This window comes from Megalobrama amblycephala, linkage group LG9, assembly GCF_018812025.1.
Source record: "Megalobrama amblycephala isolate DHTTF-2021 linkage group LG9, ASM1881202v1, whole genome shotgun sequence".
NCBI classification, from domain to species: Eukaryota; Metazoa; Chordata; class Actinopteri; order Cypriniformes; family Xenocyprididae; genus Megalobrama; species Megalobrama amblycephala.
In genome coordinates this window covers 10326545-10352193 of record NC_063052.1, presented here as the reverse complement: position 1 = coordinate 10352193, position 25649 = coordinate 10326545, and the positions used below count along the sequence as shown (strand labels likewise).

General features: G+C 36.8%; 1 protein-coding gene across 19 annotated transcripts in view; it reads left to right on the top strand.

Moving 5' to 3' along the window:
- The window catches only part of adgrb2 (adhesion G protein-coupled receptor B2), a 350264-nt gene that overhangs the window by 169838 nt on the left and 154777 nt on the right, over window positions 1-25649 (top strand). For 18 of the 19 annotated variants that reach the window (XR_007186356.1, XR_007186355.1, XR_007186357.1 and 15 more), the window contains exons 3-4: window positions 12884-12964; window positions 14774-14959. Coding sequence is in view for 16 of the 19 variants with exons in the window: in XM_048201541.1 (XP_048057498.1) it covers window positions 12884-12964; window positions 14774-14959 (267 nt within the window). In the remaining 3 variants the exon portion in view is untranslated. The remainder of the gene's footprint in view (window positions 1-12883; window positions 12965-14773; window positions 14960-25649) is intronic. The other variant, XM_048201545.1, reaches the window with a different exon arrangement.

Here is a 25649-nt window from a genome sequence, read left to right as displayed (position 1 = left end):
ACTTTCTGTACTTCCATAGACAGCCTATGTAATTGCAACTTTGACGCTTCATAAAGAGATCGAAAAACTAACCCATATGAATTGAGTTGTTTAGTCCAAATTTTCTGAAGAGGCTCGAATCTGATAAACAGATTGAATTTAGGTTTTTAGTCACGGATAAATATTGACCAGCGAACATAAGTAGAAGTTCAACCGAACCTGAATGACACGGTCTGGACTCCATAACAGCTTTCATTGGCCAAGGACCGCCCAGAGGCCATCTTACTGACATGTACAGCAACCAATCACAGTTAGTTTTGTTCCGTGTCATGTTTAGGGGTGTGAAAAGGTAACATCGATGTCCCTACAATAAGAGACTGGTGTGTAAAACTCTTGGATATATTTTAAAGAGTCCAAGCGGAGAACTTCACATACTTAACATACTTTTGAAAATCCAGCTTTTAGTTGATTGTGGTAATCGCTCATTGTCAAAGTTGTAAACATGATGGCTTTCTTCTTCCAAGAGGGAGTTTGCAGTTACGACATCATCCTGTAGTGTCTATATTCACTTGTAGCATTTAAAACAATAGCTTTTTAAGTTTTATTTAAAGTTTAAGTCTGTATGTTTTTTTTTTTAGACTTAGTTTTAATATTTTATTTATTTATTTTTTATTTTTTTATTTATTTAAAGAAAATTGTGTAGATAGGTTATCGGCCATAACATTATCACTAAATGCCAGGATTTTAATATCAGTTAATTGATAATATTTTTCCCTGTATGTTGCCTATTATAGTCCTCTTTGATGCATATACATAAACACACACACACACGTTTAGACATTTATTTACAATAACAAATTCACATTGTAGACTTGGCCCTGACCACATAAATTTATGTTCACAAGGAGATGCATACATAAACAAACACAACTATAATTCCGCTGAGTGGGTCACACTTGTTGAAGTGTATAGTCATAAATAGCCGTGTGCGCACATGCACTCATGCACACACTCAGGGTTTGGGGACGTTTGTGCATAAAACATGGGTAGTCAGATGAGAGAGAGATGTGTGCAGGAATGCACATAAATCACTTTCTTTGTGTGGCTCACTGAGTCAGATGGAATCGCCACAACAAGGATATGTGAACACACACACGCTTAGACACAACATATTCAGGGATAGACTGGGTAAACCCAGCCTGATCTGCCGGCGATTTGATTTCGCCCGGCAACTCAGTCTGGAAACCCACACATTCATTTCTACTGCTTCTGTTATACTTTTGAGCGAACCAATCACAGACTGGCTTTATCCACCTTGCTCGCTATTGGCGGGTATAACACGATGACGATAGAGAAGCGACAGCAAGCACGACCGTCAATCCAAATCCTTTTAACCTCTCGACGATGCTGAATGACTTCTTTAGTTTAGCAAACAAATTGCTCGAGGGGGTGTAAATACCACTCACTTTCATGCTTTTATTTTGCACAACCTGCAAAAATCGCTCAATGCCATTGCTGCTTCTGCAAACCAAATGCTACAAACCAATACAAACTAAACCTGTCTGGAGTTTTCGCATCGCTTTGCAAAGTACGTCACCCGGATCGTTGATCTGATTGGTTGAAGGACTATCCAATTGCGTGAATAATGCTCGTTGATCACGCCTCTTGTGAAAATACATAGTAGACTCCCCAGACCAATGTTCAATTTTAAATTCAAAAATAGACAAATTCAGGGACTAAGTAGAGGCAAAAAATAGTTGAATACACCCACATTAAAATTAAGCCACAAGAACACACATATATAAAAAGCAAACATGTAAGCACATTGAAACAAATTTATTCATGTGAACAAGAAATTACAGACTTGAAATACATTTTTCAAAGTCTTGATTTTGTTTTTGGGATCTACTAGAATAGGTTTCATGCTTGAATGTTCAAAAAACACCTTAATTTTCACATATTTTACATTGTTGCAGCACCTCTCTTACCAGTCTGTCAGTAACACTCTGTTTAGTTCCTCTCTATGGAAGTCCCTATGAAGCCCCTACTTACAAAAAGTGCAATGTGCTCTTATTGGTCGGCTGGACCAATGTGTTATGATTGGTGAACCGCTTTCGAGCGTGTTTTTGAAATTTTATACCCCTTAACTGTGAGTTTCAACACACTACTAAAGCGACTCAACCAGGCCTCGCCTCCTTTATTGTGTATGCCTTGGGCAAGAAGCTTAAAAAAGAACCAAAAGCACCATTAAAGTCTCACAAAAGTGGTTCATATGACTCATACCCTCTTTCCAGTGTCTTTGAAAAGCTATGTGTGAGAAACATGCACCCAGAAATGTGTTATTCATGATAATCTTCCCTTCCAATAAGTTATTAACTGCTATGACTGAATCATTTGAGTCTTTGAGTTGAACTCAAGAACCAAATAAGTTAGACTTGTGAAAGAATCCTTTAGTCCTGTTATGTGAACTGGATTAACTGAATCATTAAAAAAAGATTTGTTCACTGATCTTACACCGCTACTTCTCTCATGGACCCTCATGCATGAGGTGAGGTATAGAGCAAATGTCAGTAATTTTAGTGAAAAACATATGTGGGTGAATTAGTCTTTTTAGATTTTTTTTTTTTTAAGCCTTAGGGAACCTGAGAAGGTCAGTTATCTAAAGTTGTACTTTTTTCTATTTTCCAATTCTATTGATTCTTTATGTATGTTTCTACAGCATGTCTAACTCTAAATCCCATTGCACCACTCTGAGTTCCAATCATAATTGTTTTATGGGGGAGGCACAGCACAGTGTGCTGAGCTAAGGCTTTTTGTATTATTTACTCTTTATTTGTACCTTCATGACAGTTCAGAATAGATGCTTGTTATAATAACTGTCCACCCCTACCGGAGGCTGATGGACAGGTCATATTTACCACTCACAGAACTCCACGGAGAGCTGAAGAGGAAGGATGTGGAGTGAATTGTTGGGGTTTTAAAGTTGTTGATGTTGCTGTGAGGGGTGTCAGGCTTCTGTTGGAGATGCATTGCTGACATGCCGTGCTGATAGATTCGCTTGCTGATGCTGCTGCCGATTTTTCTTCTGCTACATCTGTTTTATGTCGAGCTGGCTGGTATGGTGCCTCTCTGTGGTTTGTTTCAAAGCCAAGTGTTTTAGTTTACTTCGAGGTGTACTTTTCACAAACCATTACCAAAATACACAAACGGATTCTTTTGTGCACTAAAATAGGGATGCGGAGAAGCATGTGTTTTCAATATCAGGTTCACTTGACAGAACAGACACATTTTTTAGGATGTGTTTACATAGGATGCATTCATGTGTTCAAAAACAGCTGGATGGAATAAAGTGGTTTTGTGCAATTACAATAAACTTCATAAAACAAATTATTTTAACTTCAGATGCCTCTTAACAATGTAAAGCCTGATATCATATTTGGTACATCAGGCTTTTATGGATCATTTAGTATGATATAGAAGAATGTGGAGTTCACACTCAATGAGGTAAACTAAAAAAAAAAAAAGAAAAATGCAATTTGGTGATGTTTATATGGCCAAATAGGTAACAAATTTCTGACCTCTTATAATATATTTGTAATATCAATTAGATGTTTATAACAGTATATCAGACTACTACTGCATTTAAATATCTGTTGTCATTCTATATTTGCCAATAATATGTCATAGTAAGATGATATTTAAATGTGTAGTTTTATGATGAAAGGTCTGTCATTTTTATTGTGGTGGGCAGAACTAATAATACAATTCAGTATGATTGAGAGATGTACAAATAAACATCCAAGACTGATATGTCATATTTTCTTAAAGAAAATATGTATGGATAATCAAGTAAACCTAAGTTGCTTCCGTCCAGTAAGTTCATCTTGAAATATTACTTAATTATTCTTACGTTTACTTTGTAAAAATTAATAAAGATTTCATAAGACATTTTTACAAATCTACTAAAAGCCCTTTTACTTGCTAAAAAAGTATAAATTATCAATCAGACGCAAATGTTTTAGTAGATTTTGTACATGTATTTTTGTTTGTTTGTTTGTTTTCCAGCAAAGTTTTGATCAAGTTGATGATTTAGATGCCTCAAAAAAGATACTATAGGCTTTATAGGTGTAATGAATTTTTAGTGATATTACAAATATTTAATCAATTCATGGGTGAAATATATGAATATAATAAATCATAAAGCCTTATGATTAATTATGATACATATATGGACCAAAGAGGGAATTATGCACATATATTGTGGATTAATTACAACGAATTATAATCAATTACATAAATGATTAGTTCTAGTTTAATATGTTGTTTAGAGAAACTATCCTAGTTTGTCCAGCAAACCATTAATTCTCTCACAGACTGTTAATAAAAGAATGTTATTCACTGGCCACGAGAATAAATTCCTATTATAGCATCCAAGCGTAAAGCAATGCTACCTGATCGAAACGAAGAAGTGACTTGGTCTTTCTGAATGAGCAGCAGAACAATCAAGCATGAATATAATGCATTTGATATATGAAATTGATAATACAAAGGTTATACGGCTAAATAGACACAAGTACTACACATATATATATAGAAAACGAAAGTAAAGTCAAGAAAACAGAGGTGATCAAAACAATGGCAAATTACAAACAGTTAAACCTTTGAGAGCCAGCAAGGAAACTCAGTACACAAATCTTAAAGAAGTTAATACTTGCATATATGTTCGGGTGCTGTAGTTTTAGAGTTTCAGGGCGCTCGGTTTGGTAATTGGTCCTTCTTCAGGAGGGTGTTCTCCGGTGGGTTTTTCAAGACGAGGTTTAAACTGAAGAGTAAAATAACCGGAAAATAAAGAAGAGAGTCCGTCTCCTAGGTGATGGAGGATGGCAAAGGCTTGACGACAGGAAAACTTGTGCAACGAGGAGACGCATGTCATTGTGTTTTAAGGACAACAACCAGAACGCCTCCTTGGGACCGTCCGCCAATGATACGGGTGTAATGTTTGGCGGGCAAAACTTTTCTTTGTCTTGTCTTTCGGTTTGATTTGCATAATTTATGAAGTATCAGATCGGAGTGTATTTTCTTCACAGTACCATTAAAAATAGAACAATACATTTTACAGTAATGTGACATACATTGTTGAATGAGGCATAAAGAGAGCTTTACACAGAAACCAAACTTGTCAGGTGGGAAAGGCATAAAAGGTAAGTTATAGTTTATACTCCAATTTTATCGTTAAAATGACACTAACACAACTACAGCTAAGCTTATACACTAGGGATACATATATAATTTGAAATACAACGGCAGGTACACTTAGGCACAATCATATTTGTGCATACAATCTCCATGCGTGTTTGTGTGTGTGTGTGTGTGTGGTGTGTATTGGGATTTTTTAGGGCTGTCTGGTATGTAGTCACATGGTCCTTAGCACACAAGAGGGTGATCCTTTTGAAGTCCCCAGAGCTGGGGACTGGGGTTCTCTGGTTAGTTTCTGACAGGGCCACAAAAATGCCAAATCCTAGTCTTTTACTAGACCAGCCGGAGCCGATTCGTGATTTACATACACCGTTCAGAGGCTAAAAGCATTCTGAAAATTCCAAACTTGGTTGACTAAGACAGATATTGTGCAGCCGTTACATAGGATAAAGCTCAACAGTTCAATAACACTGCAAAAAATTGTAAAAAAAATATTTTCATGATTTGTTATCACAAGATTTTTTTCTTTTGTCAAATTAACATCAATAATTAATGTGGTTCAGATAACATAATATTTCGAGTTTCTGTTGATTATACCAATTGGGATAGTTCGGTTAGTGAGGTCTGAATGTGCTCTGACAACGGAAGTGATGTCTCGCACTCATTGAAGCAAAGATCACTTCCGTCATCAGAACGTGTTTTCTGACCTCACTAACATCTGGGCACAGGGCAGTTGGACATAGTGGTGTTTTAGAGGTAAAAAATTATATAAATACTGTTCGGTTTCTCGCACAAACCGATCGTTTCATGTCTTAGGACATCAATGTGTCGTCACGAGCCGCAGGGTTTCATTTGGATTTGTCTGTGCATGTTTTTTTTACTCTTATATATGGAATTCCCATTGACATGCATTATATGGCTGACAGACAGCAACAGTTGGAGTTAAAAATTATCATTTGTGTTCTACTGAAGAAACAAAGTCACCTACATCTTGGATGCCCTGGGGGTAAGCAGATAAACATCAACTTTTCATTTTTATGTGAACTGTCCCTTTAACTCAAATTTTTAATTTCAATGAACTCAAAATTTTAAGGCAACCATGTAACTTACTTTTTTAACTTAAACCAACAATTCTTTTTTAACCCTTTCAAGCGTGAGTTTAAAGTATTCCAGCTGACCCCCCAGAGTGAGTTTTTTTTAGGTTATTTTTATATCGTTTGCCCTTATTGTTTCCATGGCGACGCATCATACTTGTTACGTAAGACACCGCAGTGACAATAACACTGTATGACAGGTGGATCGCTATTATTTTGTTTTTCCTTTTTTATTTAAAATATTCACAAACTAAATGTATTGTTTTACTGGTGCTTATGTGTATTTAAATGTCTGAAACCTTAAAAAAAACATTATGTGGCTGAAAACTGCATAGTTGTGATATATGACAAGTGCTGAGCATGTTCGTCTCACAGCCAAAGTGCGGTGTGAATCAAAGCATAGTTTGAATCTGGCAGTTATGTGATGTCGCTGAACGTTCTAAATCCCATATGTAGGACCGTACTCTCAGGGGCACAGAAATAAAAATCCCATATGTGGGACTGTACCGCTTAAAAGGTGTGTTAGGTGTGTTGAATTTTTAGAAAGGCTCAAAATGAATATCCATTTTCATATCTGATATTATAATGTTGTGATGCCTAAATTCAAATATAGCATTTAAAATGGTGAATTTTAGTGGTTTATTTTGAATTTATCTAGACAAAGTAGTATAGAAATTCAGTATCAGCCATGTATATTATCAGCTGCATTGTTAAAATAATTATTGGTTTATCTGTGTTGACCTTAATTTTATCATAATACTAAAAACCTTGCTTGACTAGTCAGTTTTGACCCATGCCTAATATAAACCAGGTATGGTTTTACTGATGGATGCAGTTAGCATCTTTAAACACCCACGCTCAGTATTGATTGTTTCGAATGGATGCATGCGGATGTTCAGCACACTAAGCTTTACTTGAACCCAAGTGAGTAATACAGACACACCACCAGGCCGTTTAATTAAATGGCTTCAATTTGAGCTAACCGCTTAAATTCATTTCCGGCTTCCAAGAACAAGCTGTGAGAGTGGCGGAAACATAATTCAACCTCTCATTTAGTGCTTAAAGTGCTAGCATCAAATACATGTGCACACACACACACCGGATGGTGGAAATAAGTACAGTTGTCTCTCAAGGGAAAATGTACAGACGATGTCCCAGGATAATCAGCATCTGTTTAGTGTGCTGGACTCTTAGGCAGGTTACACACACCGCTGCTGCAGCTATCTCTAGAGAATCCTGCTTTAGAATACAGACGGAGTCGGAGAAGAGGCTAAGGCTTGTACTGTTATGCCATGTTCATACTACAGTCAAGTCAAGTCACCTTTATTTATATAGCGCTTTTAACAATGCAGATTGTGTCAGAGCAGCTTTACAGTGATAACTGGTATATAATTTTGGCTGTACAGCAGCTCTTAAAGAAAATGGTGTCGTTATCCATCTTAAGTAAATTCAGTATTGATTCATTCCGTTGTAAGAATCAATAGTTATTAATTTAGTTAATTTATCTATATCAACACTGGAGTAAACAGTGATGTCATCATCCATCTCAGTTCAGTTTGCATACAATGGTGTCAATGCAGGCAGATCAAAACACTGTTGAATATCAAATGTCAAGTGTCCCCAACTAAGACAGTAGGCGACAGCGACAAGGAATCCAAACTCCAACAGGTGACATCGGGTGGCAAACAGGTGGCAAACAGGTGTTAAAATGGATAAAAAAACCTTGGGAGAAACCAGGCTCAGTCGGGGGGCCAGTTCTCCTCTGGCCAGCAGCGAACAGTGCTTTATTATGATTCAGGCAGCTATCAAGTCCAATGGGATCGCAACAGTCAAAGTATTTATTCCAGTTCCATCCAGTTGAGGGTCGTATTCATCACGCCGGTATGGACGGTTTGTTGAGGAACTGTGCCACTGGCTGTCGTGTCGATGAGGACTTCACAGTGGATGATCTAGTTGACTCAATTTCTGCTGACTCTTCAGGGCTGCGTTTTGGTCGTGTCAAGGCGCAGGTCCTCGATCTCACCTGGATACGGCCTGTATCTGGCTGACTATGGTAAACCTCAAGATAAACAGAGAGACTAATATTAGCATAGATGCCATTCTTCTTCTGATGTAACAAGTACATCTGGTGTTATAGGAAGTGTTCCCGGTTCTGGCTGACCTAATTAATGCAGCCTAACAATCCTTTAATGGATTTGAAGACAAATTGATAATGTGTTATGTGCCAGGTTAAAGAGATGCGTTTTTAGTCTAGATTTAAACTGACAGAGTGTGTCTGCTTCCCGAACAATGCTAGGAAGATTGTTCCAGAGTTTAGGTGCCAAACAGGAGAAGCATCTACCACCTGTGGTTGATTTTGATATTCTAGGTATTATCAACTGGCCTGAATTGCCATGCCGTCATTTTACGCCGGACTGCTTCACAAACGAGGATCAATTCAAAGCTGGATTTGCACAAAAGATTAACATGACGGCAAATGCTACTCGATGAGTTGAATCAACTCCACAGCAACTACATAAATTTATCCACTAACCATTCAGAAACATCCAGTTGCATTCTAAAAGTTGTAACTTCGTCCTGAATCTCTCCATCAGTGTCCGACTCCGGTTTGAACAATGTAAGGCTGAACACCGTTACTGACAATCCTCATTTTGGCTGCGTGAGATTCTCCAGCTTTGTTGTTGTTAAGCATCCAAAATGGAAGCTGTTAAAGCTCCGCCCTCTTCTGGAAAGGGGACCAGGAGCAGCAGCTCATTTGCATGCTATAATAAATTATCTGTGGGGTATTTTAAGCTTCACAGACACATTCTGTGGACACCAGAGACTTATATTACACCTTTTAAAAGGGGCATAATAGGTTCCCTTTAAAATCCCCCATTCTCCAATCTTTAGAACGGTTCCTATCATGTTACACATAAGAAAGGGAATCATATGGGTTTGGAAAAATATGCGGTTGAGTAAATTATATAAACAAACAAACAAACACTATATTGGTGAACTATTCCTTTAAATATTGAAAGGCCACAGTGCTGTATGATGACTCAGTTTTAGTATTCTGAATCAGTTAAAATGAAGACTAATAAAGCATTGCCTGTTTCCTTTTCAACACATGGATATTATTGACATGCACTCTGGATGCTCTGTGAACTGCAACAGGGAGGAGCCGAGTGGCTTTTAATAGAGATGTTATTGTGAGAAAATTGAGAAATGTGCTGGAGCTCCTTCAATCAAAGACATAAGAGGTCGGTCAGAGGGAATCCTTCAGCCCAGAATTTATGTCTGATATGCAGCTAAAGAACGTGTTTATTTTATCTCTATCTTACTGAACCGCTGTCTTCACCCCCAGCCGAATGGAGACAGTGGCAAAGAACCAAGGTACAACAACAGACGCAGAGGAGAGGCAGAGCGAAGGAAGGCGTAGGAGTGAGATACAAAAAGCAAGCAGAAACAATCCCCCGCCTTTCCTGACACCACTATTGTCTTTTCCGTGACAGAGTAAATTAGTGTGATCGTCTGCGTGCGCGTCTGAGCTATCATAAGCGTATTAACAATAGCCCTGCGGGAAGCGCTGGTAATCAGGTCTGTTTGACAGAGCCAACGGGGGGAAGTCTCTGGAGTATCCATCCATCCCATGCGCTCCAACGTATGTGATGCAGCTCGCTTTGCTAATAAATGCCTGTCTCCCTTTCTTATACTGTACGGTATGTTTTTTGTTCGTACAGTTTCTTATGTCTCTTTGTTTTCTCTTTTTCATACAGTCTTATACCATTTAGCTTCTATCTTTAACTTCTAACACACAAGTTATCTGTTATAGTTGGGATGGGTCACAATGGTTATTGTAGTTCAAGACTCAATGTGAGCATACATTTACTCATTTACATCTTCTCCTGCGTCCTATTCTTCTGTATTCCAGAATTGGCGGCACACCTGAAAGGCTTGTTTGTTTGAACTGCACCCTCCAGTGTACAGGCGTGAATTTGCATTTCCTTCAGTCTGAGGCTTATTCATTTCACTTTTGGTGTGAAAGGGCCTTTACATTTGCTAAAAATATAACTTTTTTTTTGTTCTTATGAGAACAAACAAACAAACAAACAAACAAACATCCCAGCCCAGATGAGAAAAAGTTACAGGAAAGTAATGTAACACATTACTTTCCATATAAAGTAACTAAGTAACACAAGCAGGGCATTAAGCTTAAACAATTGTTTGTATATTTAATCTATTTTAAAGCATTCCGTTTTAAATGCTGGTCAAATATTCTGTGTCCTACATTATTCAAACACATTTGTATCTTAACAGTAGTATCTGCATTTAAAATTCAATCCGCACTCACCTGTGAACTACTTTTGCAGGGAAATAATGGAAATGTAAACACACATAGTCTGTGGGGTGCTTCTTTCTCTGCCTCTTGACTAAGATGAATTTAACATTGGGTTTTAGGAGCTCGCTGAAGTATAAGTCATGCCTCACAAAAAGAGGATTTTTTTTAGTTCATGTTGAGGATGTGCTTCATGATTGTGAATTCTTCTAAGCATCCTTAAACGCATGTGGTAATTTATAAAGAGCCTCAGAGAATCCACTTGTTTTCTAGTGTTTTCTTCCTTTGGTTCTTCCTGCCACATCTTATGGAAATCCTCTTCCATGCCTATGCCTGTGGAATTTATTAGCAACCCACGCTGTTCATCTCTTCGTGCTCTCAGAGCAAAAGGTCAAGCCGACCAATCAGCTCCAGAGAAGAGAGTGCCGCTGAATGAGTGTATTGGATATTCTATACTTTAGAGACAAACAGATTCAGGATTAAAAGAGCAAACCTAAAAAAATGGGGTCTAAAAAAATGGGGTCTCCATGCATAGCCGTAAACATATTTTTAGGCAGTGAGTGTACAGGAAAGGTTGTGTGGAAGTCATTATACGGAGATGGTTTGGATATGTATTATGCTAATTACTTTGATGCGCCCACTCTCATTTATATTTAATGGTATATAAAATATTAGATTAAGTATGTGTATGCATGTTTCGTTTTTTTTGTTTTTGTGGTTTTTTTGCACATAAAAATTTATACACTCCAATTTTGAGGTTTTAAAAAAATAACTTGCGATTACAAGACGTGCAGTTAATTTGCACAATAAATTGTGCATCTTGAATTAATCAGAAATACTTCTATTTTAGTTCCAGGTGTCAAAAAAAATTAATCCCTGGGATTAATTTGGTTTGTACATGCAATCATGGCACTACACACTGACTGTGCTCATTTAAAGTCTTAAATTCAGCAAAGTAGGAAGGGAATTAGCCACTTTCCACTAAACTTTCCACTTTTTGGGGGGGCAGGTAGCCTCATCTGAGCAAGGAGGAGTTGAAATATACGCTCTCATGAGTGTGTTCACATTGTGAGGGATTTTCATGTGCCCGAGGACTAGGCCAGATATAGAAAACACTTTGGTGACAGGTCTCTGTTGGCTTATGTAGGTTTTCTCACGAGCTGCTACAAGATGAGGTTTGTAGCAGCACACTTAAAATGTTCTTCACACAATGGAGAGATTTATATTTCATTCAAGGGCAAGAGGATGCTCGGCGCAGAGATGTCTTACATTATTGTGTAAATGTAAAACAGCACTAATAGTATGTGTGGGCTTTAGCATTTGTGATTGTACAACCTTATGCATCAGTTCCATACTAATAAAGATGCATGTTTGTAGCAACGTATTCTGACTGGATTTTATGGATGCTTACAACTCTAAAACCTCATTGAATGAGCCACATTTGAAGCATATACAATAGCTGATTATGATATATTATATATATATATATATATATATATATATATATATATATATATATATATATATATATATATATATATATATATATATATATATATATATATATATTATTATTAAATATATTATTATTATTATTATTATTATTATTAAATATATTAATAAATAAAATGTATTAAACATGAGTGTCCTTTATCATATTCATGTTGCCACCACTAGAAGTACAGGCTAAATGGAACTGTAGTAAAACTACTATTTCTGCATGGCCTGCATAGCTCATTTCTTTAATATATATATATATATATATATATATATATATATATATATATATATATATATATATATATATATATATATATATATATATATATATATATATATAAACTCTAGAGGGCACAGGCTGGGATGTCATTTCCATGCAATCTGTAAGCAATCACACCATTACTGCATGGCACAAGTTGATTGGCTTCTGCTGATCCTGCAGCCAATGAGATTGCTTGCTCAGAATATAAATAGTCTGGTTCGGTGTTTGCTTTAAGCTAGTCCTGCAGTGCAGTTCCTCTGAAACCTTCTACCTCCCCCAGCTCCACCTGCCTAGATCTTCTACTGGGATTTATGTATGTCTAATTATGCAGCAGCAGCAGCATATCTTACATGCTCACAGCAGCGTGTTTGTGTATCTGTTAGCATCTATTAGCATCTGTGTGTTTACTGTGTATCCATACTTGCTCTCCAACATCAGCTGCAGTTGTCATATTCAATAACATGATAAAACTATTCTGAGAGTTGTCATGATGAAATTATTTTTATTTATTGTTTTGTGTATGTGTCTGTCCAGAGCCTGACGATGATGAGCAGAAGGTGAAGACGCAGAGGCCGCGATCAGCTGACCAGCCGGGTGTGTTTCAGGCCCAGACAGGTGAATCCCATTTACTGTCATTAACTACATTTACATGACCCCTCATAATACAATTATAGTCAGATTTAGGCAATATTGTAATTCAAATTTATCTTATGTAAACTTAATACTTTGATCACATTGATGCAGTTAAAGTCATAATAATAGTAACCATAATCATAGTAGAATATGTGGCATATGTTGATTTTAAATGCAATAAACATGCATGAACAAACAGACATGCATGTTAGTGTGCATGTGCTTCTGACGTACGAGGATGTTGTTGTATACACAGATTCGTAAACATAGCGGTAAAGAAGACATCACATTTTTGGGGTGCTGATGAAACTTATGTTGACAACGTTGCGCAACATGAAGACAATGCAGTATATTGATGGTTGAAAACATTGAAATTAAGATATTGTAGGTGTGTCATCAAAAAAAAAAAGTAACACACCTACTGTATGTGAGTTCATAATTTGTGCTGTGCATTGGGATATATGAATGATGGTGGTAAAATAACCATAATTCTTAGCGAAAAATCTGAATAATGAAAATTGCATGTAAACAAGAGTGAAGAGGTTTGTTTGTGGCATGTAAACATTTTACTGTGGTGAAGTCCTTACTCTTATTATAGGAAATAATCTTATTATAGGAAATAAACAATAAAAAAAATGTTGTTTCGCAAGTCATTCTTTAGCACCATGGACAGCGACTTTGATGTTATTTAAGAGAAAATGGAATTTTCTATTTATCAAAGAATCTTGAAAACAAAGTATCACAGTTTCCACAAAAATATTAAGCAGCACAACTGTTTTCAGCATTGATAATAATAAGAAATGTTTCTTGAGAACCAAAATCAGCATATTAGATTGATTCCTGAAGGATCATGTGACACTGAAGACTGGAGCAATGATGCTGAAAATTCAGATTTGTCATCAAAGGAATAAATTGCATATTAAAATAGAAATCAGTTATTTCAAGTTGAAATAATATTTCACAATATTACTGTTTTTATTGTATTTTTTTTTTAGCATAAGAGAGTACTTTAAATAAAAACAATAAAATCTTACTGAACCCAAATGTTTAAATGGTATATGTGTATAAAAGTCTAAAAATAATAGAAAATATCTAACATATTTTTTTTAAATATATTATATCGTAAAATGTGTTATAAATTTAAAAGCAATATAAAATATTACATAATAAAATAATATAACAATATATTTTATTATTGTTTTTAAATAAAAATAATACAATAAAGTATATGTGAATGTTCTCATCTTGAAGTAATTGGCATCCCACATTTCAGCTTCCATCTCTGTGAAAGAAAACGTATGTGCGTAAACTCCCGATGGCATTCCTGTCCCCATCAGCCCCCTACCCTCAATTCTCCACCCATCCGCTCCGCAAATAAGGCTAAGCTCTGACTCACCACATGCAAATGAAGATGTAATGCGATTACAAGACGTGCAATTAATTTGATTTGCCCGTTCATTTTTTGATGTTGCCTCTACCCAAGGACACGGCTTTCAAAAAGTGACTGACATATTCCCACCCGTCACATTCAGATCCGGCTGCCACTGACCTCGAAACACCTTTTAGAAGACCTTAAGTTACTGAAGACCTGAAAAGGATTTTTAAGAGGATTTCGTGAATATGTGAAAATGCTGTTCTAGTTCATTCACAGGAGTTTATTCAAGGCGGTAATGAAGCATAACCCTTCCGGACTAATGTTGACCTTGTTTTTTAACTTTCTTAAAGTCTTTGGTTTGTGTCTGTTTCAGGAATTTCAAGATTTTGCTTTTCTCTCCATCTCGTGTTTTGTAGGTGACCCGGCAGCAGAGGAGTGGTCTCAGTGGAGTGTGTGTTCGCTGACATGTGGGCAAGGTTGGCAGGTTCGTTCTCGTTCATGTGTATCCTCTCCATACGGGACCCTCTGCAGCGGCCCGCTGAGGGAAACCCGACTCTGCAACAACACTGCCACCTGCCCAGGTGAGCCGCAGCATCAAGCAGGTAGAGTACCTCCATGCTTTTGGACGTCCCTCTACACATTTACACTTCCACACACTGCATGACTAGGTCAAACATAATTAAACGTCAGTTGAATGTTTGCTTTTTCTCTGTAACTATATACTGGCCAATGCATGAGAAGTTACTGATATTGTTAAGAGATTTTGGTTAATATTATTCCTTTTGCACTTTTCCACTGCATGCTTATAATACATGTGCATCACACACACACACACTACATTTCTGTTGAGTATCTATTGTGGTATTGCGTACAATGGGCACTGTTGACACTCTTTGTACTGCATTGATATCAACCAAGTCTATAGTTTATGTCCATGTACTTGAGTGCACTTGAGTTTGGTGTGATGTGTAGATATCACTGGCATTTCGGTTTGCACGTATGCACCTGAATGAGTAACAGCATGTTAAAAAAAACTATTAAATGGACATTCACAATCCTGGATGCTGATTGGTCAGTTCAGCATTCATGGGGTGCTAAAATCTACATTATACAACAGGGACTTTTCACTGTTTGTATCACTCAGCTTGTATGTGTTTGTTCCAGACAGACTGTCTGTCTGTGTATTAGTGGTTGGGGGGTTTTCAGTGACTCTTTCTGCAGGTTACATCGATACGCCAGTAGGTGACGACAAGTGACTGTCCTTGTGAGTGAGTCATTGAATCATTCATTCAGTTGATTTGTTCAATAACATGGATTCATTCAGGAAGTAAAAAAGACACTTTTATAAGTAAAAGACTGAATGATGCTGGCTTTTTGAGTGGGAATCTTTGGATTTTCTCTTGAGTTTAGGATGTGTCAATTAAATAACCTTTGCAATTGTTTATAAGCTGTAATTGTGAATGTTGGGGGGGGGGGGTATTTTAAGGTGTCCTTATTACAGATTAATTATACATTAAAGTACCAAGTAATATTAAGTAACTACCATAGACTGTAAAAAAATATGGACGTAGTGTCCACCCATAGAGTTCTGAACAGCAGTTTTGAAGCAAAAATTAGACCGCTGCCATCTTAGCTGCACGTCACCACACGTCACTCCCGGATAACTGAAAATGGGCAAAGAGGCGGGACGTAGTAGTAGCCCATGTGACTGGTTGCTGAAACCACACCCGCCTAGCTCGACGTGATCATGTTAGCAGGAGCTATCTATCTTACTATCTAAAATATTAATAAAGATAACAAGCTATTTCATTAGAAAGTTCTAAAGGTTTACTGTCAATCTACAGTGTTTTTATTTTATTTTTTTCTTTTATAAGATAAAGATGCTCCAACACCAGTAATTAATTTGTGTGGGGTGTGCAAATAACAAAAAAAAAAAATAAAAAAAATGGAACTTCATACCGTTATAATGAAATAGAGATCGCAAGATGAATCCAATCCGTGGCACTTGGGTAAAATGTCCATTGCAAAACAAAAAACAGTACTTTTTGTCCACGAAAGCATTAAATCCATGAAATATTGATATATTATCCATTGTTTGCATCACATTTCTTCTGAATGATCTGCTCTCCATCATCGTTCTTCAAGAAATAATGCAATCTGAGCAGCGTTTATGTTGTAAAACTGTGTGTGATTGTATCTAACAAACAAATGAGCCCGTGTCCAAAGTTTAATTTTTCAAAATAGTGCAGCAGTTTTAGTTATAATATCCAAGCAGTGCTGTCAGAGTTTTATATTCTCCTGCTATTGTCATTGTAGTAAATCTCAGGAACTTTTAGCCAATGCCAAGACGATCCAACACCGTGTGTTCTGTTTTCCGCATGCTATCACATGTACACAGACACACATCAGTCTCGACTATTAATGCAGCAAGCCATATTTTATAATTGTATAAAAAAAAAGAGAGAAAAAAGCACAAACACGGCCAGAGATGCCAAATTCAGCGGCTGGAATTAGCTGAGGTAACATGACGGCTCACAGACAACAGCAGCAATCTACCTGTCACTCAAGTGACCACGCCCTTAATTATGCAGAACTTTAAGGCTTAGTATAATTTAAATGGTTGAGTTATAAAAAAATTCACCCCCCTCAGAGTTGTCATGACGGGCAAAATTAGCTATACAGACCAAAACCAAAATTTGAACCAGACTGTTTTTTTCTGCTGTAAACTTGGCCATTTTAACATGGGACTCAATGAGATTCTGCTCTCTTCTGCAGCCTGTCCCTAGCGGCCAGTCGATGAATCGCAGTTTAAGTCACTTCCGTATTGGCTTCACGAGAAACTGGGGGAGGTTGCCGCTTGGTAACTACATGTACTTACTATAGGGTTAAGGTTAGGATTAGGTTTGGTTTGGGGTTAGTTGAATGCAATTATGCATAATTTACAGTTATTACCATAGTAACTACATGTAACATGTAAGAAGGGCACTGTAAAATAAAGTGTTACCTTTTTTTTTTTTAAAAAAAGAAATTTTGTATTCAGCAAGGATGCATGGAATTGATCAAAAGTGGCAGTGAAAACATTTATAAAGTTACAAAAGATTTCTATTTCAAATGAAAAACGTTCTATTCATTAAAGAATCTTGAAAAATGTATCTCAGTTTCCACAAAAATATAAGCAGCAATGTTGAACTGTTTTCAGCATTGATAATAATAGGAAATGTATCTTGAGCAGCAAATTGGAATATTAGATCATGTGACAGTGAAGACTGGCATAATGTTGGTGAAAATTCAGCATTGACGTCACATTAATTGACATACATTTTAACATATTAAAATAGAAAAGTTGTTTTAAATTTCAATGATATCTCACATTATAGCTTTTTTCACTATATTTTTGATCAAATAATGCAGCCTTGGTGAGTGTAAGAGACTTCCAAAAACATGAATGTTATGTGTGCCACAGACTTTTAAACAGTAGTATATATAAAATAGCATTACATTATCGTATGGCTTAAGACCTTTCCCAGTTCACAAACCTCTTTGGATCCACCTGTAGTCATTCTTTCTGTCTCTTTTTTACCTCAACATTTGTATTGTTTTGGAGAAGGATGAAATGATTAAATACACGGCCATAGTTATGACCCCTGTCGACCTAAATAATTTCACCAGGGGCCTTTTGAATGATATTTTTGCTTTGTGTTTAAACGCTGAGTAGTGGATGCAAATCTTCATGCTTACAAGGCATATAAAGATCGCCCTTTGTTGCGGATCATCAGCCCTTCTATGTGTTAATTCTATATTTATGTAAAACAGGGTAACTCAATTTGCCTCTCACTTGTGCATTCAGCCTGAGTTCTGATATTCAGCGTCTGGGCTTTGATGAGATGGTTGACATGTTCAGCACAAGTGTGCGGATCAGCGCTTTAGGACGTGATTTAAGGACAGCAGCAGATGATCTCAGCCGAGCAGGCAAGACTGAAGAGAATCAAAGTGAAGGATTTCTCCTGGAAATATCTGCTTGCTGAGCATTGATTCTGTGCAGCAATCGGTGAAGCTCAGATATGAGTGACCGGCATTACGTTTAGACACGGAAACCTTTGGATTGCATAGATTTTCAATGTTTAGGACAGGAAAGCTGATTATAGCTAACTAGGCATCAATAAAAAAGAAACAAGATGGCTCGGAATAAGAACACAAGATGCTTGCTATTGAGTTTTTCTGAGCATTTTATATGCTGACAACATAAACAGACAGGCACTAAATTTACTAAAGGGACACAAAAATTGGCAGAGAAAGACAATGTTAACCGGAGCCGAGCCACGTGTGTATGAGCATGTGTTCATAGATTGCTTTCACTCCACGGGAAGTGGGATGTGCACTGGCGGAAAGGGACTGAGTGTCTTTGAGATTAGCCTGAGCTAGCGTAGCTTCAGCATAGTTTAAGGCTCAATGGAAGTCCCTTGGTCCTCCTTTTGGCTCTCGTTCAAACAAACTTAATTGATTTGCGAAAGCAATTATGGCCAGGTTTATTTAGTTTGGAGGAGAGTTATTATTCAAAATTGATCAAGCAGAGCCTTCAAATAAAATGGGTACTTTTAAAATAACAACAATTCTGGCTACAGTCTTAAATTGTCCTCTGTTTGCTCATTAGCTAATCCCAATCTAGAGCTCAGTTTAATTTGTGGACACAAGCCATCGATAGCTGTTTCCATCAGAATTAACACAGCAATTTCTTGAAACTTGTTCTCTGTTACTTTCTCGGGGAAAGGCATGGCTTGTTTTACCATATAAAACTTGAATTTGTTTTTCATGACGTTGTACTTCTTTTTAATGTGCCTCGCAATCCATCTCATAAGAGGAAAATAAGGCAGATGGGGCCAGTGTTTTCGAACTTTTGGAAGACAAATGAAACATTTCATGAAGCACAGTTGACCTTTTATATAGTGTGACTTGTTATCACAATACATGGGGCAAGTTGTCACAATGGAAGCTGCCAATAAACAAAAATTAGGCTATGTTTACATAACAACAATATACTAAAAATGGAATCCTTTTTCCTTTGTGTTTTTCAAAATGATCCCATTCACATGGATCCGCAAAAACAACAAAAAACGCTGCATTATTCATGCCAGGCCAGTAGTTGGCGACGTCACTTTGTAAAGAATCACTACTCGCCTATAGACTGAACACGTTATACACGTGTGCATGATGTCACGGTTTTCACAAATTTGCGTTTTTATTTTTGTAGCTTTACACTGAGATGATAATGGTATTGTTTTCAAAAACTCGCACTTTGAAACCCATTTTCTGACGTTTGAATTTTCAGTCCCCCAAAATGCCATTGTCGTGTAAATGAACGACCAAAACGCATAAAAAGTTTTTCCGTTTTTAGTTGAAAATGGTGTCACGTAAAAGTCACCTTTGTAAGGACTTAGCCTATTTATTAGCTCAATTTAATTGTTACAGGGAATAAGAATTGAATCAACTGTAAATGCTTCACTGTAAATGATTCAGAATTAATATTTAACACTTCATCAATTATTCGTCCAGCGAAAATTGAGGTTAGAGTATTTTACCAATTCTGGATAAAATATTATTCTGCGGCCAACAGTAACAATATTTTATTATGATTATTATTATTATTGTAATTATTATATTATAAGCAAGAGGTAACTTGATCTTTTACGTTTAAGGCAGTAATTTGACACACACCACAAGAAACTCGTATATGTGAAAATCAAAACAAGATTTATTGACTACTTCTAATGATTACAGGAAACTAAGGCTAAACACACACACACACACACACACATACATACATGCACACACATTCGCGGAGTTGATGAGTTATGAAGAGTCCCAAGTTCAGTGCTAACTTAACTCATAACCTGAGGAAAATCACAAAAGCAGAGCTTTGGCTTGATTCTTTAGGTTTAAAGGAGTTTCACCAGTTTCCAGCAAGAGAGAGAGAAGTTTGCTTGTACCTGCGTTTGCTGTGACAGCTGAGGTAATCGGGTTGTTCCGTGACTCGTGTACAGCGGAATCCCGTTCTGGATTGGCTGTCTTTCAGGTGACGTCTTCTCGGGAAAGCCCTGTGGGTTGCGCGGAAGCTTTGAAGGATGCTGCTGGCTGAGCGTCTGGCTTGAGCGGCTCTCTTCTTGGGAGACTTTGGTCAGATATTTCACGAAGTGTTTTGGAGTCTGGATGTGACGGCTGTCGAATGATCAGCGGCGCAGCTCGTGGTTGAAATCGGGTGTTAGATGGAAAATCAGCCCCGGTCAATCAGTTATCAATGACCCATGCGACTTTTCCGCCGTGGTCAAAGTAGCGGTGTTTCGGCTACCGGCTTCTGACCGATTTCGAGCGATTTCTGACCGACTTCTGACTTCCAGCTTCTGACATTAGCTTGTTCGGACAGCATAGTTTTAAGGGAGCGATCCTCCAATGAGACGTTGCTACGGAGATTAGACACGCCTCGTCTATTGTCTATTGATCACATCGCGTGATATCTGCAGAACATTCTCCTGTTTTATTAACAACTTTATAAAGTTTCTTAATATTTTCCTGATACTGAATTTCAATGTTTCATTCACACAGAATTACAGAGAATTATAAACTCTGTATTTAGAGCTCAAACATGACACACTTCTTCCACACATATTACTAGACTGACCTAATTAAAAACAATGATTACAAGATAAAGAAAATGCATACAGGAATACGAACATATAATGCATTGAATCCAACATGTTAGTAATCACATCATAGCAAATGTTATTCTGGATATAGTTAATACTTTAAGTAATCGACAATTGTCCCTTTTGAGATTCAAGATTGAGTCCTTAAGCATAGTTTAAACTTTGACCGGAGTCACGAGTGACCGGGTCAGGATGGATTGCCCACACAAGGGAGGTATTGATAGGACAGATTCGTCTTTAAATCCGTTGATGGGTGTTTTCCTGTTCCGTCCGATAATACAAGAGGGTTTTGTGAGAGAATCAATAGATTTAATGTGATCAGATCCACGTGATGGGTTCTGATTAGTTTATTGCTGATGAGCTAAGAAGTCCTTTAGACAGAGTCCTTTGTTAAAAGAAGTCACGTCATCACTTCTGTTAAGGCTAGGCGTTTCCTGTCAGGAAATGGATCTTTTGGACCAAATGAAGCTTTGTTCAATCATGCCTCTGGCTGATAAAGCCATTTGGTAACGTCTGTCGAACGGGTCCCTACACCTTAAACAGCAAAACAATTAGGAAGCAAAAAACAATCAATGGAAAAGGTAATATAATTAAGTAACAAATCCCTTTTTTGGCCAACAAATACATTGAACAAATTTATAACATTTAAAACACGGGACAAACCCAGCCTGACAAATACTCTTGTCCTGAGATCACAGTTAAAAATTCAGTTCAAATATACTTTTATTACATAGATTGAATGTGTTTTATTTTAACTTTGTGTTTATTTGTTACCCAACAGCTAAAACTAAATATAATATATAAATATAATATATAATTTTAGTTTGGATGACTGAATTCACAAAAAAATAACTAATATAATGAAATGTTTGATACACAGAAACCATTGCTACAGAAAACCTTCGGACTTTTGACCTAAACTTACTTAGATATAGCCTTTGTGATAACTATAGCCTCGGTCTCTCCTGTGACGAACATGAAAGAATATATTTTTCCCTTTCAAAGAAAGGCTAAGATATCAGTCTGAAGGTTTCCATGGCAAGATCACGAGTTATCTGCAATGCTAAACCCTTGGTCCCAATGTACGCCACAATCTAAATTAATCTTTTCATGATAGCCTTAAGAAATTCCTCTCAACGCTATTGAGGATATGTCTAGCAGTTCTGCGCGTCATTGTGTCTGGGCAGTAGAGCAGAGCAGTGTTAGGCCAAACTCAATCTGCTCCACTTTAATGAAGAAACGCTTATGGCTCTATTGATGAATGAAATCTGATGCAATTATCTCAGAAAGGTAAAATGGCTCATGAGACCTAGATTCAACTGGGAGAGCCACGTTTAAGTAAACTTTAAGAGGATGATCTGTTTGTTTTTTTTTACTGCCGCTTTAGATTGTTGTTTTGTCTGTCAATCCTTTTGTGGCATCCTTTGTGAAATTTAATGGAATACTCAAATAAAGCAGCACATTAATGCTGTTTGTGCAGGATTATAGATGATGCGGTTTCTCATATGGGAACACATCTCTCATTCAAATGCAACAATTACATTATTGTTCATTCTGGTGCGACTTTGGTGCATTATGCTTGACAACATATGCAGTAATCATCTTTCTCGGTAACACTTTATTTTGATGGTCCACTTCAGACATTGTACTATCCATAAATAACTTTGCAACTGAATGTCAAATAACTCTCTTTAGAGTATTAGTAGACTTTCTGCTTAATATCTGCTAACACTTTATTTTGATACTCCCCAACAGACATTCCACTGACTATAAGAAACTTAACCATAACCTAGTCTACTATCAGTCTACTACAGTCTACTAATTCTCTAATGAGTTGCAAAGTTACTCATAGTTATTAGAATGTCTAAAGTGGACCATCAAAATAAAGTTCAACCTCTGTCTCTAGTGGTAATTTAACGATATATATATATATATATATATATATATATATATATATATATATATATATATAAAATAGAAAATGCATAGAAACATAGAAAATGCTTTTGCATTGTTTTTGACGTTGAATGCTGGGCGTTGAACCAAACTCTTTAGAATTTTGCCATAAATTCATCTGTCACTTAATAGAAGCAGCCAAATTAGGCAGAAGCCAACATGGTCAGTTTAGATGGCACAAGGATGAAATCATTGAAATTCAAGAAAGAAAGAAAAAAGATAAATTATATTATATATTTGGACAGTGCATACTACTACTACTACTACTACTACTACTACTACTACTGCTACTAATAATAATAATAATAATAATAATGTGCATATTGTTGGGCCTATGCAGTTAATGTGAATATTAATACTTTTTTATTTGATTTTAAATCTTTTTTTTTTTTTTTTTTTTTTTTTTTGTGTACTGATTTGGTTTAATCTCACTGCATTGTGATGTGCAATATCAAATCTGTGTTGTGAAGAAAAATCAAGTGAGAACCACTGTATTCAATGAATCTTAGGGCAAAAGGGGCAATTGCATCTGTTAACCAACAGGTGGTGCTATGCATTTGTTTTTGCCCTTTAAATCTAGTGACGCATCAGACTACAGGGCTTCAAGGATTGCTCATTCATTGCAGCATTTTAAAGGGTAACTCCATCAGTTATAACTGCGGTCACTGTTGCTTCTGGTCTTAACAGATATAAATAATATTTACGACATGTAAACAACACTGAACAATGCCTGCAGCCTGCAGAACCACAGAACAGGGTTTGGTGGTGTTCTAAATGCTCAGAGGGGACATTGATCTATTGGTTTGAGGATTGCTGCCTGCCCCGCATGCCCGGATCACAACCACATCTCTTTCTCTGCCCGTTTATTTATTTCTCTCTGTCTGGACTCCTTCTCTACCTTTCAACCTCAAACCGTACTGCTTTTTTGTTGCTTTTTTTTCTGACTATGTGGTCTGGTGGTCAGTATGTACCTGTTTTTACATTTCTCTCTCTCTTCCTCCATAGTAGAGGGAATTGGCATCCCCTGAGGGGAGCGGATAGACGAGCTCTGGGTCTCTGCATGAGGCTGCACAGACAGTGATTTGATGGATACTGCAGTACATAATGTGGTCTATAGAGAGGCAATGAGCACTGCGGGCACATCAGCCAAGTATTCAGCCTCTCCCCATGCCACACGATCCTTCCCTTACGTTTCACCCTTTATAGCTCGCAATCAACAGTGTCATCAGGCCAAAACTACCAGCGGCAGAATGTTTGGAAGTCCAGGCAAGAATATACAGCCTTTGATTTGCTAGCAAGGGGAGAGTTCAAAGCTAATTTAACGTTTACTCAAATGGGCATTATTTACTCACCCAAATCTGTATGAATTTCTCTGTAAAGGCTGTCAAGCTTCAATAAAAGCACTTTTTGAAGTCTGCTCAAGCCAAATAAGTGTGTGGCTTCATATATGTAATTTCTTGTTGAAAATGCCTTCCACTATAACTCTGATATCATTTGTGCTTTGCACACATTCAAAAATGATGCCTCAAGATCCATTGTGCCAGGTTTAAAGTTATTGCTGTCATCCAACACAGTTCTTGTGACCGATTGTGGCTTGACACAAGTAAGCAAACTAGCAAATACGACCTCTGAAACTGCTGTAGTTATTATAAATCAGTGGTTCTCAATTGGTTTTGCTTCCAAAAATCAGATAAACATGTTAAATTGTTTTATTTTATTTTATTAATTTTTATTGTATTTAAAGCATAAGGGTAAAAGGTCTTTATTTAATCTTGACAAACTACATAATTACAAAGAACAAAGTCTTGATATTCAGTTATATATACAGTATTTTTCTATTTGTACCCAAAATGGGGTGATGTAGTGGCAAACACTTATGTAGTGATTTTTTTTATTCAAACTCGAAGCCAGACAGCGCCTGTTCGCCGAAAGTCCACAAGTGAGACTCAGGGATGTCATAAAAGTTCCAGGAAAACCCATATCTAGCTGTAGCTGAATAAAATGCAGTTAGAGACATTTTGACTGATGAAAAATGAAGACGATTGTGACAATATATTGTCTATCTGTGTTCAAGCCATCTTATGTTTTCACTAGTATAACGTATTTAAAATGCAACACAAATCGACAAAGCCTTTCTTACTATACTGTTACTAGAATTCTATAAAATTATTTTCTGCTTCATCATATCACAGAAAAAAGTTATTTCCAACACTCCTTTACTTATTTACTATGATTGTTATTTGCATTTTTACATCTTTTTTCAGAACCCAGTCCTCTAACAGTACTCTGTTAAATAATTTCTAAAAATATTGTTGGAGTAGGTTTTACAAGAAAATACAATTTCAATCTTTCTACTTCAAAAATCCATGTTTAATGTAATGTTACTTGCCATTTCTTTGGCATTTTTTTCTTTTTCTTCAGTGTAGAAAGTGATTTTTATAAATGGCAAAAGATAATTAGAGGCTTTTTGTTACCAGTTGTCTAATTTGATCTGCTGAAGAGGGCAGAAAGTGACTCTAGACACACACACACACACACACACACACACACACACACACACACACACACACACACACACACACACACACACACACACATTCACTTCATACAAGCTTTTATTTTTTTATTCTTCATGCTG